General features: G+C 43.8%; 1 protein-coding gene across 2 annotated transcripts in view; it reads right to left on the reverse strand.

Moving 5' to 3' along the window:
• Positions 1-18,054, reverse strand: part of LOC141086308 (mannosyl-oligosaccharide 1,2-alpha-mannosidase IA-like) — a 280,603-nt gene that overhangs the window by 137,454 nt on the left and 125,095 nt on the right. For both annotated transcript variants that reach the window (XM_073572272.1, XM_073572270.1), the window contains one exon: positions 15,514-15,608. In XM_073572272.1, coding sequence (XP_073428373.1) covers positions 15,514-15,608 — 95 coding nt within the window. The remainder of the gene's footprint in view (positions 1-15,513; positions 15,609-18,054) is intronic.

The following is an 18,054-nucleotide window of genomic DNA, read 5'->3' on the forward strand; positions in this document are numbered from 1 at the left end:
ATTATTGTCATATTTCCTTGTTTTCTTTATTCTGTAGGTTGATATGAATCCGTCAATAGCAAATTTATATTTTTTTTCAGGTTTGGCTACTTTTGCACAGGAAATGACTTTAAGGGTTTGCTGACAATAGCGTCAGGGGCGGACATACCGCATGTGCAGCAGGGGCGGCTGCACCCGGGCCCGGCGGAGGAGGGGGACCCCTGCAGGGCGGCTAACACTGAAGGCAATATGGTTTGTTTATCCGGCCCTAAGGCTCTGGGGGGCCCCCTCACCAGATTGCCTTCATGTGCGGTGAGCAGGGAGCGATCCCTGCAGCTTCACTGCCTACAGGAGCGGAGCTGCAGGGATCCATCCTTTGCTTCCTACCCATGCCTCGTGTCTGACACAGCAGCATGGCTGGATGATGTCATCATTCAGCGCGCGTCTGTGTGATATAGAAAGCTGCTGGCAAGATACTGCAGGAATGTGCGGAGAGGTGAGCGGTGTGTGCTTCTGCATGTGTGTATGTGTGTGTATGGAGAGGGCAATGATGGGGGTGGTGGTGAAGAGAGCAATAATGGAGGTGGTGGAGATGGCAATGATGGGGTGGTGAGGGAGAAGGCAATGATGGAGGTGGTGGGGGAGAAGGCAATGGTGGAGGTGATGGAGAGGGCAATGGTGGAGGTGATGGAGAGGGCAATGATGTGGGTGGTGGGGGAAAAAGCAATGATAGAGGTGGTGGAAAGGGCAATGATGGAGGTGGTGGGGAGAAGGCAATTATGGAGGTAATGGACAGGGTAATGATGTGGTGGTGGGGAGAAGGCAATGATGGAGTGGAAAGGGCAATGATGGGGTGGTGGGGAGAAGGCAATAATGGAGGTGGTGGAGAGGGCAGAACAATGATGGAGGTTGTGGAGAGGGTAATGATGGAGGTGATGGGGAGGGCAATGATTGAGGTGGGGAGAAAGCAATGATGGGGTGATGGAGAGGGCAAAGATGGAGGGGGAGAGGACTATGATAGGATGCGAGGGAGGAAGACAATGAGCGGTGTGGGGGATTGGGATGGGAGGAAGGGGGACTTTTAATGAACTTACGAACAGAGGGAGGTGGAGGAAGGTGCTAAGCCCTTGATAGCATCCTTCCCATCTCAAGGACTTATACTGAATGGAGAAACACAGGAAAGGGACTAAGAGCCCCGTCACACATAGCGACGCACCAGCGATCCCGAGAACGATATGACCTTGTCAGGATCGCTGGTGTGTCTCTACATGATCGTTGGTGAGCTGCCAAACAGGCAGCTTCACCAGCGATCAGCACCAGCAACACGTGGGTAACAAGTGACGCATGTCGCTTAGTTACCCACTGTTTACCTTAGTTACCAGCGCAATGGTGCAGGGAGCTGGTAACCAAGGTTTACATTGGGTTTCTAAGCGGCGCACGGCACTTAGAAACCCGATGTGTACCTTGGTTACTAGCTCCCTGCACCAGCGCGCTGGTAACTAAGGTACACATCGGGTTTCTAAGCGCTGCGCGGCGCTTAGAAACCCGATGTGTACCTTAGTTACCAGTGCCAGCTCGCTGATCGCTGGTCTCCCGCCTGCCACATGCAGCGATGCGTGCTGGCCAGCGGGAGACCAGCGATTAAAAAAAAAAAAAAGACCTGGCCATTCCAGGACGATCAGTGATACCCGGCAGGGGGCCTGTCACTGGCCAGTGTCACACACATCGATCTCGCTGGTGAGATCGCTGTGTGTGACGAGCGCTTAAGGCTATGTGCACATGTTCAGGATTTGCAGGAGAAAATTCTGCTGCATATCCTAATGTGTTGGCAGGAAGAAAGTAACATAAATACATTTATTTTTTTTCCACATTTTTTGGGAATCAGATTATATTTAATGGGAGACAGTGCGGATTATCACTTTATATTTTTAATGGTGTGTGACTAATAGTATCTTAAAGGTGGGGTACATATCTGTATTCAGGGACGCAGTGCGAGGGAGACATGTATGTATACAATGTAAGTGACCTTGCTATTTTCAGAGCTGCAAAGATCATCATGATAAGAAGAGTCGTAGCTGGGACATGAAGGTCTGACCAGATGGAGAAGAAACAGGAGAAAGTGGCTCTAATCAGATGAACGTCAGCGTTAATCGCCTGGATTTAGACATTATTCTGTATCTGCACTGTGTGACGTGGAGTGATAATGTTTTTTGTAAAATCTCTTACTCTACATTCTCACATTTGTGTGAAATGTCCATGTGCTTCCAGGTTTTTTTTTATCGGATGGCATACGGACTAGTAGAGTTTTATAGGTCTGTTCACAACATACATGAAAAATCACGGATCCGTGAATGAGATCCGTGAGGATCAGAGACTGTTCTGATCAGATTTTGAGGAACAGAATAGGACATGCTTAATGCGTCTGTAAAAGCATGCAGCACACCAACACTGCACATGGATACAGGAATGTAGCACATTATGTACAGCATGGTCCCTTAGTATATAGTGTACTCACTTAGGTATAGCACAGTCCCTTAGTATATAGTGTGCTCCCTTATTATGTATAGAACAGTCCCTTTGTATATAATGTACTCACTTACTATGTATAGCACAGTCACTTAGTATATAGTGTACTTCCTTATTATGTTTATCACAGTCCCTTAGTATATAGTGTACTCACTTATTATGTATAGCAGTCACTTAGTATATTGTGTACTCCCTTATGTATAGCAAAGTCCCTTAATATATAGTGTACTCACTTATTATGTACAGCGCCGTCCTTAGTTATAGAGTTTCCTCTTTTATTATGTATAACATCGTCCGTTATTACGTACCATCTTCAATTATATATGGTGCTGTCCCTTATTGTATAGCTTCCTCTGATTTTATGTACAGTGCTGTCTCTTACATAGTTTATTATTGTCATTTTTGTTATTCACAGTGCCTTCTTTTATTACATAGTCCATCAGATTCTCCATTAGAAAAGAAGCTTTCCCATGCTCCATCAGCCATCATTGCATTATACAGCTAACAAGACAGGACGGTATGTAATAAAAAACAGGTCTCTATATAATGCCTAGCATGTTAATCGGATGAGTGCAATGTGAGTAAAAAAAGGGATTGCATTTTGACCAATGTTATTCATTTGTTCAGTGCAGATCTGTTCTTTTTCTCAGCTATATTCGGCATGAGAAAAAAATTGTAGCATGCTGCGAATATCACTTCAAAATCTGATGGATATGAAAAAAAAAAAAAATCACATGCCATATGGACCACCATCAGTATGGCATCCGATTTTTGTGGATATATTACAAGTTTGTAAGATTGGAAACTGTAAATGGTTAGTAACTGCTGAGTAAAAAATGGATCGCACATAGACAGCTCGCGGAGAGCATACGGATGACAAGTGATAAAAAATTGTCCCACTTTACTGGATGAGAATGGAATAGATTTTTTTATACTCTAGTGTAAGCATATCCAAGATTAACTAAACAGTAATTATGGTATAATTTTTTGTAGACTTCACCATGTAGGATAAAAAATTATATAGGGACTGATTCATCAAGATTGAGCACGGCATTGTTCACACCAGCCTTGATGAGGGGGCGTGTTGGAGTCAGGCGCTACTTATCATTAAGAGGCAGAAGCCTCTGAATAAGATGCATCTGAAAAGTGGCTTGTATCTCCGTATGTTTCACCATAAATCTTACTTCAGTCAAGGTACGCCACAGCTTGCCCATTTTGACAAAGCAGGGGGGAAATGGCATGAATTATGTAATCTGCTGGTATTTGAATGACAGTCTCTCAGTTCACTACCCAGGTGGGATCTGATTGGATAAGGGATATGGCGGACACAGAGCTCATGTTGCCATAGCAACCCGTTGGCGCCACTCCATACCTGTGTCAATAGGCTGACACAGGGAGAAAACTCTTTATATCAAACTCTGCACTTTTCGCTGTCACTAGTGACAGTATCATCTAAGAATTTAAAGTGCTGGGATCAGTGCTATGTCTGGTCTCAAGAAATGCTGCAGCCGGCTCCTGCTGCGGATGGCATTGGCACAACTCTTGAGCCTCCCTCTGACATAACTGAATGTCGGAATACGGGAAATGACCTGCAGTCTTGAAGTAGAGTTAAGTAATTTAGCTGGGAGGGATTAAAGAATATGGTAATGTTTTAAACATGCATATCTGGTTGTGTTCTACAGCCTGCACTAAAAATAAATAATCTTTATATAGCACTAGCATACTCCGCAGCGCTTTACAGTTTGCACACATTATCATCACTGTCCCATCAGTATAGGTCTTTGGAATCTGGGAGGAAACCGGAGTACCAGGAGGAAACCCACGCAAACCCCTTGCAGATGTTGTCCTTGGTGGAATTCAAACCCAGGACTCCAGCGCTGCAAGGCTGCAGTGCTATCCACTGAGCCACCGTGCTGCACTATATTCCAGAGTAGCTTTATAGCTCTGCTGGCTGGAAACTTATTTCTAGGGAAGCTATCATCAGAAAATGACCTATTGTTTAAGTCAGTTTTTTGTGTTACATATATTTTTAAGAAAATGAAGGCAGTGTTATTTTTTTTTTTAATATCACGATTCATTAAAAAAAAATTGTAATCTTGCAGTTTTCCCACAGGCCAACTATAGGCTTTTTTGAACTCCTACTTTCTGTCCTTTCCAAAAGAGTTTGCAGGGACCTTGTTATCATCAGAGGCAGGATTACAATAACAGGTAAAACCTATGTACACAGCTGAATACACAGGATCCACCATTCACAATAGTTGGTGTCACTGCTGACCCTGCTCCCCCTTTCCTTCACAGTGAAGTTTGCACAGGCTCATTAGATGCTACAATATACAAGACAAGGTCAGAGTCAGTTAATTGTGGCTAATGTACAGGTGTTTCCTGAAACAACAGGAAGTAGGAGTCTTAAAAAAAAAACCCTGTAATTCACTGAATGAGGACCTCTAAACTCCAATAAATTATATCAGCTATATAAATAAACTCACTGGCTGAGGTAGACTAACAATATTACAAATATAATTTATTAAAACTCTAACTTCCTATCCACCGTGCTTTTGGCGGTCTATCCACTAGGGTCTTTTCAGATGGTGTTGTGGATACTGATATAATAAGCTTGAAAACAACACTGTGTATCCTTTTCTTTTGTAGCAGTTGTGATGTGTCGTATTTATCACTCTTCAGGGAGCACTAAATACCTTAGAGATCCTTAAAAGAAGCGCGCTGATATTTTTAATATCATGTACAACTTCATAATACACTTTTTCCTCACTTAAAGACTATAGCATGTATGAAAATTCTTGATGTTCTACTAATGATATTATTGAACACTTTAATACTATAGCTATAGCTCACTTTATATTGAAGTATTTGCATCCACACCTTTAATTCGTTTTTCACCTAGAAAGCAGATTCAGATTTATTTCACATACTTCTAATATATGGTTAAGTGCAAAACGGACTAGTATTCCAGACAGGTAGCAAATTCTTACTCCCTCAACTAAATCAATAAAGATCACGGATGTCTTTTTGTACTGCTCTTTAACCACTCCTATTATGTGAAGTGACTGTCTTTTCTTCATCAGTCCCTATACTGCAAGTATAGAAGATCACCGAAAACTAAGTTGCTGATGATGTTCTCTTAGGCCTCTTTCACACATCAGTTTTTTGCCTTCAGGCGCGATCCGGCTTTTTTTGGAAAAAACGGATCCGGCAAAATGCAATGCCGGATCCGGTTTTTCCCCATTGACTTGCATTAGCGCCGGATCGTGCCGGATGGCATTGCGTTTCATCCGTTTTTTGCCGGATCCGGCAACTTGTCTCATTCCGGCGTCTTGAAAAAACGTCTACTGTAACGTTTTTTGTCTCCGGCGAAAAAGCCGGAAGCGCCGGATCCGGCGCTTCCAGCTTTTTGCTACAATGAAAGTCTATGGGCGCCGGAATGCGCCGGATCCAGAAAAAGACGGATCCAGCCACCAGATCCGGTTTTTTTAAGTCTGCGCATGCTCAGATCCAATTGGCCAGCCTTCAGGAACAGAGACGGATCCAGCAAAAAAAACGGATCCGTTTCTACAGTTCTCCAAAATTTATGCCGGATCCGTTTTTTCTAAAAAAAAGCCGGATAATGCCTGACGGCAAAAAACTGATGTGTGAAAGTAGCCTTAAGGGCCTGTCACACTAAGCGATATCGCTAGCAATATCGCTATAACGTCACTGGTTTTGTGACACAGCAGTGATATTGCTAGCGATATCGCTATGTCTGATACTTACCTCCGACCGGCTCCCCCGCTGATTATCGCTGATCGCGCGAGAATGTCCTGGACCGTTTCTCGTCGTCAGCTTCCTGCTGGGCTTCCTGTGGCGCCGACGAGTGATGCGTGGACGCGGGCGGGAGCACGTCAGGATCGCCTAGTGTGACAGGTAAGTAGCGACCCCCGGCCCCAGCGATGTCGCTGGTGAGATCTGCCTGTGTGGCAGCTCACTAGCGACCACTTAGCGATGTACCAGTGATCCTGACCGTGTCATATCGCTGGTCGGGATCGCTGGTGCGTCGCTAAGTGTGACAGTACCTTTAGATGCTATCTATGTAAACAATGGAGCTATTACTTCATATCAGGTGAACACAGGATCACCTCTATTTTATCACCACCGTAATCCTATTGGTTCAGGGTTCTATATTTCTGAATTCCCTGTACTGTACTCATTCACGCCTCAACGCGTTTCAGCCATCCCTATATCTTTCATGGGTACATCAGGAGGTTTTCAATTTTTTTTTACTATAAGGGTATGTGCACACGTTGCGGATTTGTTGCGGATCCGCAGCTGACTTGCTGCTGCAGATCTGCAAGTGATTTACAGTACAATGATAACCTTTGTGAAAATAAATTGGCTGCGGAAAATTCAGCACGGAATCTGCAGCGGTTCAATTCTTTGTGCGGATTTTTGCACCCACTCCATTATAGGAATCCGCAGGTGTAAAAACGTATGCCAAAACTGCACAAAATCCGCAATAAATCCGCAGGAAATCCGCATTAAAAAACAGCGCAGATTTTGTCCTTCGGATTCTGCCAAGGGATGCAGATTCCACGTGGAAAAATCTGCACAGCAATGCACAACGTGTGTACATACCCTAAAGATAAATTGTGCTATACAGTCAGTAGTTTAGCTCAGTAGCATAAACTACCAGCCACAATGCGAGCTACACACGACAGCACAACGCCAAGCATTTATGGAGAATACCCTGCCTCCCTTCCCTGACACGCACTCACTGCAGTTAATCGTGGATGCCCTACCTCCGAACCAATCATACATGACTACGTCAGAGGCAAGTGCTATCACGTCAGCTGAGATGCAGCAGTATCTACCCTATCTACATAATGGGGAAAAAGTGAAAGGAAAAGTGTTGGAGGCAAATTGACAGCTGACAGATGTGAACAAGGGGGACTTAAAGAATGAGAGCGATGGCGCCAAACAGTATATACCGTACAGTTGCTAAGGTGGGGCTCTGACATGGGATACTCACCACACACAGGGATATGAACACACACATAAAATGCGCCACACACTACCACGTGCTTCAACACATATACCACCCTCAGCACACATTTCAACACACATACACCAACCTCGCCACATAAAAGTCGAAACACAAAAGTCGCCACTCAAAACTCGCCACGCTGTTCCAGAGCTGTTTAAAAGATGAAAAATGAGCTGTGATTGGTTGCTATCAGCAACAGTTTTCTTTGTAGACAGTTGCGGTAACTGAGGCCTATTATTCTTATCATTTCTATGGTGTTATCGTCCTTCTGTAAAGCTGGAAATAACACAATTTATTACTGTGCCAACACAGACCACCCTCTGACACAGACTGCAGGGGGAGCCCAGTATCACACAGGATAGGATTAGATACACAGCTCAGCACACAGTATCACACAGAATAGTATTAGATACACAGCTCAGCAGTCAGTATCACACAGGATAGGATTAGATACACGGCTCAGCAGTCAGTATCACACAGGATAGGATTAGATACACAGCTCAGCAGTCAGTATCACACAGGAGAGGATTAGACACATGGCTCAGCAGGAAGTATCACACAGGATAGGATTAGATACACAGCTCAGCAGTCAGTATCACACAGGATAGTATTATATACGCAGCTCAGCACACAGTATCACACAGAATAGTATTAGATACATGGCTCAGCAGACAATATCACACAAAATAGGATTAGATACACGGCTCAGCAGTCAGTATCACACAGGATAGGATTAGATGCACGGTTTTTATGTGCAATAAAATCATTATAATTTGTTATAACTAACCACAATTGGTTACTATGCCCAGGCAATGCTGGGCTCTTCAGCTAGTTACTTTATAAAGAATGTGAACTATGGTAATATACATAATAAATTCTTGGTTTTCTATCCTTCCTTTATAGTCTGCAAATCCAGTAACTGATAGCCAAGATGCATTTTATAAACACAATTGACCTAAATATACCAAGCCTCACTATTTATGGGCTGAATGACAGTACAAAATGCCCTACAAAACACTGATTTATCCAATGCTTTCAACTTTTTATTTTTATGCCTATATTTTTTGTAATTAATCATTTACCCCCATCGGAATTCAAATATTTGTTTTAAACGAAAAAAAAGTATAAGAAATGCTTTAATTTAGGCCTAGTGGGATAACAGCTGTTAATCTAAATATCCAGTGCGCTTCTTTTCTCAGTATGCTATTGTCATTATCTCTTTCTCTTTTCCATGCCCTGAAACCTAATTGCTTTTATGCCCCTCTGAGTCCCCCACAAATGTTTTGAGATCGGGTCGGGTATCCTTTTTTCCTGATATCGGCGGATGACAGATTCCATCTCTCTCATCCCCCTCACCCTAGCAACAAACATGGTGGAGGAGTTGGCTTGCTCCTGTCTGATACATGTTCCTTTACCCCAATTCAACTTCCACCCTCCGCTACTCTTCCCTCGTTTGAGGTGCACTCCGTCCACATATATTCCCCCTCCAACTGGCTGTCACTTAACGCCCCCCAGAACTAGCCATCTCCACCTTTCTCGACCACTTCACCACCTGGCTACTTCATTTCCACTCTGCTGACATCCCCACCATCATCATGGGCAATTTCAACATCCCCATTGACACTTCCACCCCGCTGCTGCCTCTAAACTTCTATCGCTCAAGGCTTCCCTCGGCCTCACTCTATGGTCCTCTGCGGCCACTCACAAAGATGGTCACACGCTGGACCTTATCTTCACCCATCTCTGTTCCCTCACTAATCTCACTAACTCACCCCTCCCCCTGTCTGACCACAACCTTCTGACATTCTCTTCCCTCTCCTCTCCTACTGCGCAACCCCCACTCCACAAACTTGCTCACCCTCGCAGGAATCTCAAACACCTCAATTTACAATCACTCTCTGAGTCCCTTCTCCCTCTTACTGACATAGCTTCCTTTCATGACACAGATGCTGCTGCCACTTTTTATAACACCACAATAACAGCAACACTTGATTCGTCTGCCCCCCTCACACAGAGCAAAACTCATACAATCAACAGGCAGCCCTGGCTGACCAGCCTGACCAAAGAACTGACATGGGTTTCCAGGGCCACTGAGCGTAGATGGAAGAGAACTCATTCTACCGAGCACTTCAACGCATACAAGCAGTCCCTTGTCACCTTAAAGTCCACGCTGTCTGCTGCAAAACAAACTTACTTTGCATCTCTCATATCCTCCCTGTCTCACAACCCTAAACAGCTCTTCAACACTTTCAATTCTCTACTCCGTCCCACAGCACCTCCTACCTCTCCTCTCATTTCTGCTGAAGACTTTGCCTCCTTCTTTAAGCAGAAGATCGAAACGATCAGAGAAAGCTTTGTTTGTCATGGAGGAGAAGCTGGTTTTGGAAGAACAGGGCTGAGCAGCTAAGAGGGGCATTGGGGGCTGCGGGCCAAAGCTTTCTCTCAGATGGAGGAAGCAGAGCGCGCTGCTTACTGCTCTGCACACTGCTCTTTGCGCTGCCCTCTGTACTGCTCTGTGCCGGCGCCAGACTGCATGCCCTCCTGGGACAGCAGGAAGCTCCGTCTCACTCAGGCTTCCTCCAAACAGCAGGGCAAGGTCCACCCCACTCAGGCTTCCCCCCAAGAACAGAGGATATAGCTTTTTTGGTTCCGGACCCAGCATGCAGGTACCCACGATCTTGTCGACCTCCTTACAACTTTCCATTGGAAGTGTATATAAGGAGGACTTTCCAAGGTTTCCACTGAAAGGATGAAACAGACATTTAGAAAGATGTTCTAAGTCTAAATTTAATTTGTTACTTTGAGTTAGAAGAGACTGCAGACATTTGGAGAGATACAGATAGGAAACACATTAAGTAGTTATTAGATCGCTTACTGATTAAATGTTTCAATAATGTTTAAGCTGAAATTAACTTGTCAGGGAAAGGATACTAACAGTGACAGAAAATTACACATTTGTGTATTGAGTCAGAAACAGGATCATTGTTTCTTATTCTTCATGTGATTTAGGAAAGATATCTGAATTCTAAGTTGTTTTCTTTTTTTTTTTTTTTACCATGTGCTTTTGCAGCTCCACTCTGCAAGTACCATAACAATTTCTCAAAAAAACATGTTAAGATTTTTTTCAGATTGGAATTGACAATGTTGAGTTTCCCTCTCAGCTTCGGCAAGATTCCAAATGATGTTTAAAACCTGTTTTTTTTTTTTTAATAGAAAATGGTCGTTATATTAGAGCAGCTGATAAATATATACATGTTTGGTGGGTTCATTTATATAACATTGCTCCATGAACTCACCCTGTACGAACTTACTACATGACTCCGTTCTCAGGGAAAGAAAACATGATCCTGTGCCTGTGTAAAAGGTTTGAACTTAGAAGCTTTGCCACAAGCCCTTACAGAAGACATGTTCCTAAACAATATTGTTTAATTGGTCCATGGAAGCAAAGAAACAACCAGAGTTATTTTATATCTTCTATATTCTGCTTCTCTTAGCTTTTATTTTGATGTATGATCGCCACATAGGCTGAAGTTACTTGTGTTGGTTGCCAGAGTGTGGCACCATACAGGCTCTGTTCTAAGGTGGGTTCAAAGTATAAAACCAGCATTCTACCAAGCCTTGTAAAAGGTGCAACTGAGCACAGCCAGTAAAAGGGTATGCTGGTGGTGAGCTGGTTGGACAAGAGGCCAAAAGATTTCCGTGGATTGAGAGTTTGACCCTTAAACCAAGGGTCAAGGGGCCACACACACACAATCTCTAACTTGCTTAAATGCCTCTCTATAGGTTGGCATCACACAGGGGTATAACTTGGACCCATAGCTAGAAAGGATAACTATTAGTGATGAGCGAACGTGCTAAGATAAGGTGTTTTAGGAGCACGCTCATGTCTTAGGCTATGTGCACACGTTGCGGAATTCCAGCGGAAATTTCCGTGGGAATTCCGCAACTCCCTGCCACGGGAATATGCTAGAATTTCGCATGCGTAATTCCCACGTATTTCCCACATTTTAACTAGCGCTTTGCAAGCGTAATTAGCTTGCAGAAAGCATCGCTTGGAAAACTGATTGACAGGTTGGTCACACTCGTCAAACATAGTGTTTGACTAGTGTGACCAACTTTTTACTATTGAGGCTGCCTATGCAGCCTCAATAGTTAAAAGATATAAAGTTAAAAATAATAATAAAAAAATAAAAAATGGTGTTATTCTCACCTTCCGGCGTCCCACGCAGTGTTCCCGATCCTCGCAATGCTCCCGGAAAGTCCCGTTCCCAGTGATGACCGCTACGTCATCAAAGGTCATTGTCGCAAGGCATCGCTGGGAACGGGAGTTGGCTGGAGCATAGCTGAGGCCTGGGGATGCTGCGTGGGACACCGGAAGGTGAGAATAACACCATTTTTTATTTTAATTCTTTTTTTTTTTTTACAGGGATATGGTACCCAGGGCCTGGAGGAGAATCTCCTCTCCTCAGACCGTGGGTACCATCCGCACATTTTCTGCTTACTTTGCGCATGGTGGACATAGCCACATGCGGAAAGTAAGCGGAACAATGCATTCCTATGTGTGCAGAATTCCCGCGATTCCGCAAAAAGAATGAGCACGCTGCGTATTTTTCCATGATGCGATTTTGCCGTTGAAAAATACGCAGCATTAGCACAGCATGTGCGGAATGCCATTGAATACAATGGCCTGCTTATGTTATACGTTTTCGCAGCATTTACGCCGCGTTTTCGCTGTGAAAAATAGCGGCAAAAACAAATAAAATATGCGGGAATTCTGGACGTGTGCACATAGCCTTAATTGAGTATTTTTGCCATGCTAGAAAAAAATGCTCTAGTTACCGTGGTTCCATGTCTCGCGGCTGCTCGACAGCCGCAAGATATGGAGCCGCGGCCACTAGAGCATTTTTTCAGAGCACGCCGAAAATACTTGATTTAGGGTACCGTTACACCTAGCGATGCACCTGCGATCCAGACTAGCGATATGAGGGCGGTCAGGATTGCTGGTGCATCGCTAGGTGATCGCTAGTGAGCTGCCACACAGGCAGATCTTACCAGCGACATCGCTGGGGACGGGGGTCGCTACTTACCTGTCAGACGCGGCGATCCTGCGTCCTCCCGCCCGCCTCCACGAGTCGCTTGTCGCGCCACAGGAAGCGCCGCAGGAAGTGGCCGACGAGGAATGATCCAGGAGCTTCTCGCGCGATCAGCGATAACCAGCGGGGGAGCCGGTCGGAGGTAAGTATCACATGCAGCGATATTGCTAGCAATATCGCTGTAACGTCACAAAATCGGTGACTTTACAGCGATATTGCTAGCGATATCGCAGTGTGTAACGGGGGCTTAAGACATGAGCGTGCTCAGATAATATCTTAACCCCATAAACTCCTTATCCAACATCACTGAAGGGGAGCTTAATTGTCTCCTCTCCAAATCGCACCTCACAACCTATGCACTTGACCCCTTCCCATCCCACCTCCTTCCCAACCTCACCACCACTCTTATCCCATCTCTAACCCACTTCTTCAACCTATCACTAACTTTCGGTACCTTCCCTTCTGCTTTCAAACATGCCACAATCACGCCTATCTTCAAAAAGCCAACCCTAAGACCCAACTGCTATGTCGAGCTATCGCCCAATATTTGCTGCTCCCGTTCGCTTCCAAACTCTTGGAGCAGCACGTCCATGCTGAACTTTCCTCCCATCTCTCATCTAACCTGCTCTTTGGCAATCTACAATCTAGTTTCCGCCCCATTACTCCACTGAGACAGCCCTGACCAAAATTACTAATGACCTACTTACAGCCAAAGCGAACGGACAATACTCTATACTCCTCCTTCTAGACCTGTCCTCTGCCTTCGACACAGTTGACCACTGCCGCCTTCTACAGATCCTCTCTTCCTTTGGCATCAAAGACCTCGCCATATCCTGGATCTCCTCATACCTCTCCAACTGCACATTCAGTGTCTCCCTCTCCCACACTACCTCCCCATCCCACCCTCTCTCTGTTGGAGTCCCCCAAGACTCTGTTCTAGGACCCCTACTCTTCTCAATCTATACACTTGGCCTGGGGCAACTCATAAAGTCCCATGGATTCCACTACCACCTTTATGCTGATGATACTCAGATCTACCTCTCTGGCCCAGATGTCACCTCTCTGCTCTCCAAAATCCCAGAGTGTCTATCAGTCATATCCTCCTTCTTCTCCTCCCGCTTCCTCAAACTGAATGTGGACAAATCTGAACTGATCATCTTTCCCCCATCTCACAGATCTTCCTTACCTGACCTATCTATAACAATTGACGACATCATGCTTTCCCCCGTACCAGAGGTCCGCTGCCTCGGAGTAACCCTTGACTCTGCCCTGTCCTTCAAACGCACATCCAAGCTCTTTCCACCTTCTGCCGCCTCCAGCTCAAAAATATTTCCAGAATCTATGCCTTCCTCCTCCCTCACTCTACTAAAATGCTTGTGCATGCCCTCATAATCTCCCATCTCGACTACTGCAACATCCTTTTCTGTGGCCTCCCTACTAACACCCTCGCACCTCTCCAGTCCATCCTTAACTCTGCTGCCCAAATAATTCATCTCTCTCCTCGCTACTCCTCCTCTTCTCCCCTCCTCAAATCTCTTCACTGGCTCCCGCTCCCTCAGCGTATCCAATTCAAATTACTAATACTGACCTACAAGGCCATCTATAACCTGTCTCCTCCATATATCTCTGAACTAATCTCCTGATATCTTCCCTCACATAATCTCCAATCCTCCCAAGACCTCCTTCTCTCCTCCACACTTATTCGCTCCTCACCCAACCGCCTCCAAGACTTATCCCAAATAGCCACCATCCTCTGGAATTCTTTGCCCCAACACGTCCGGCTATCAACCATATTCGGATCCTTCAGACGGAACCTGAAAACCCACCTCTTCAAGAAAGCCTACAGCCTGCAATGACTCGGCTACCTTCTCACCATTACCGAAGCTACCGCCTCACCAACACCGGAGCTGCCGCAACCCCCCAACCTGCTGTCTCCTTCCCCACCATCCTGTAGAATGTAAGCCCGCAAGGGAAGGGTCCTCTCCCCTCTGTATCAGTCTGTGATTGTCAGTTTGTTTACTGTAAATGATATCTGTAATTTGTATGTAACCCCTTCTCATGTACAGCACCATGGAATCAATGGCGCTATATAAATAAATATTAAAAATAAATAATAATCCCAGGATTTTTGCTCATCACTAAAAACTATATTAAATGTGCATAGCTCCTACCAAGATAAGAAACAGATGGCTTACTCTAAATGTGGCTGATACTGATGAAGGGGTTACTTTAAAGAGAAGAAGAATGCAGTCATTATATTTACCATATTATCACTAATCTTCTCTTCTACAGTTTTTGTATCCATTAGAATTGGTACTTGTGCACCTATTTAACCCTTTACGAGAACCAATTTACAGCAGTTAACTTAGTTACTAATATTCTTCTTTGCTATTAACGTAAGCGATGATTACTTTATGACTCTGACCTGTGGCTTTTCTCCTGAAATAGAAACTCTCTAGCTGCCCTGACCTTATCGGTTTCTTATTTGTCTCTGCTGTAGCTGTCACCTAGTGAGGCCCATTACTCATCTACAGCGAAGTCTGTTCCTTCAACAGACTCTGCTCAATTCTGCCAGCACAAATCAATGATAACAAAAACCAAAGATGACAGAACAATAAGAACAGTCTGAAGTTATCTTCAGGGTGTATTAGCCATCATGTGCAAGAAGGAAGACTGATCTCCTGAATGTCAGTAGTTGTCTTACCGCAATATACAATTAATATTCTGAAGCTAATTACCAGATCTTGGCTGCGATATTTACAGATGCCTCCATTTTTAAGGTGCTTATTGCACAATGCATCTGATCGCCATAGTTTGGTTAACACTGGATGATTTGCAATCAAGAAATATACAAAAATAAATGCAAAAGATTTTTCTTACTTTCCCAGATTGATAATGCCGCGAGGGATTCCTGTAGGCGTGCTAAATGCTGGTAACAGTTTCTTCCCAAGATCAATTGCTTTTTCTCGAAAAACCTGGAATTATATGCAACAATTTAATTCTATTTAGGTTTTGTCCATTTTCACATCTTTTTCTCCCATTAAAAAATGTACCTGCACAAAACAGTTAACCTCTTGTGGACTCGTCTGAATTTGGCTTTCGGCTCAGAGCTTTAAAGAATTTGTCCACTACTTTAGTAATGATGATCTATCCATAGGATAGGTCATCAATGTCTAATTGATCGGGGTCCGACAACCTTAACCCCCGTCAATCAGCTGTTATCGGTGTCGGCCATCGGTCAGGGAACTCCTGAAGGTAGTTAGGCTGGCCAGACAGAACGCTGCGGTACCGGAGGCGATGGTACAACCCTGTGATATTCCTGGAGAGGTAAGGGACAGCACAGGGGAAGGAAAGGCTATGATGTGTGAAGGATCCTGTGTTGTACATGACTGGACGAGCTGAGACAAGAACTGAGTAAAGTTGTTTGTTTAAAACTGGATCTGGACTCTGCCTGTCTTAGCATGGTATTTGGGAAAGGAAACCCCCAGCAGACCGGAGAGGACTCTGATGTGCAAGTAAGTGAATCATCAAATGCACAACCAAAGGGACAATGTATTTATGTGATGGAGGGTCAGGGTGTGCCAGTATTGCCACCCACAGCCATGACTACCCCACTGGTCCCCGTTACATTACCAAGCCTCAGCCAGAAAACCGCCAGCTTTGCAGGTGAAGACTTTGGGCCAGCGGCCAGCGCCGACACCGATAACAGCTGATCGGCTCTGGTGTCAGACCCTGACAGATCAGACATTGATGATCTATCTTTAAGGATAGGTCATCAATGCTAAAGTAGTGGACAACCTCTTTAATATCTTTTCTTTTTCATTCCTTCTTTGGCACATTAGAATATTTTGAACTTTAATTTTCACTTCAATGTTTTGTTTTTCTTGTAGGACAAATTACAATTTTCATCTCCTGCATTTCAAAGTACATATAATTTATTATTTCATTTTGATAATTTTTTTGGGGAAAAAATGTTGCAATTCCACCATTGTTTTTTATCTTTTGTTCTACATGTTATTATGATTGTGGAAGCACCACACATCTATTTGACAATATTTTGCAAAATAAAATATAATTATAAATATACATACATATTTTATGATTTGTTTAGTTAACGAAGATTGAATTTTTATTATAATTTAAGCTGGACTTAATTTCACTTTTTCTGTTTAATTAGGGGGATGAGAAGCTATGATTGCTTTTTTGTTTCGCTGGTATAATGATTTGGAATATTATAATTCTACAGTATTAGTATTATTGTCTGTCAGTGTATACTGAGAGGAAAACTATTAGGACTCATTGAGACATCGGCTAATCACAAATGTGTCCCATCTCTGATTTTCACGGATAAAACACACACCCACTATAGTCTATGGAGCTGTTTACATGCTAATGTTTTTTATTTTATGTCAACAACAAAAAAATAACGAAGACATATCCATTTTTGATCAGACTCACAGATCAAAATTGCCCATACAAGTTTACAGGGGACAGTGAAAATCACAGACAGCACATGGTTGGTATTAGTGTGCAGTCCGTGATTAACATTGCTTTGTATTGCAGAATCTTTATCATTTTATTTAAATAAAATCACCATTGAGATGCTGATGATAAGAACTGACACATTGATCAAGTTGCAGCTAACATCTGATGCTGATGGTACGGGCAGAGCTCCCATGCCTGTGCAATCAGCTGGTCATACTATTATGTCCCAATACAGTGAAAGCATTGCAGTTGGGGCTCAATGGTATATTCAATTGAGTTATAGGGGTAACGAGGAGCTGTCACAGCAGGTTTCCCTTGATAAGTTTCATAGAGCTAGGTAGATGACTTCATTTTGTGAATTGCCCTATAGTTAGAATTGGAGTTCTGAGCCAAAGCAAATTACTCTGATGGATGTCTCATTGTTGGCCTTAGCAGTAGGAAAAATATTTGTGCTCCGAGCTTCCCTATTGAACAATTATTACCGTAAAATGCAGTAGTCTCTGGCACTGTTGAGAGGACTCTTATGCCCCACAATGACTATGGTGCAGCACTCACAGCTTGTGAGTCATTGAAAAGTGATTATGATACTAGAGGTACATATTAAAATCCCCATTTGTAGGTTTCTTTAAAACTTGAACCCATACTGCTTGTCGGAATGTCATTTAGGAGCATTACTTGTTACAGAGCAATCTGCAAAGTCGCCTTAGGCCTCTTTCACACTTCAGTTTTTTACAATCAGTCACAATCCGCCAGGTTTTGAAAAAAACGGATCCGCAATTTTTTTTGAGGATCCGTTTTTTTCCCCATTGACTTCCATTATTGGCGGATTGTGACGGATTGCTGTCCGTTGCATCCGGTTTTTTTGCGGATCCGCCAAAAGTTGCTGTCCGTCACCATCCTCAAAGATTTCAAAACGGAGCTTGCAACGTTTTTTCT

Source organism: Dendrobates tinctorius, unplaced genomic scaffold (assembly GCF_039654945.1).
Source record: "Dendrobates tinctorius isolate UK_male_01 unplaced genomic scaffold, ASM3965494v1 ptg000007l, whole genome shotgun sequence".
NCBI lineage: Eukaryota > Metazoa > Chordata > Amphibia > Anura > Dendrobatidae > Dendrobates > Dendrobates tinctorius.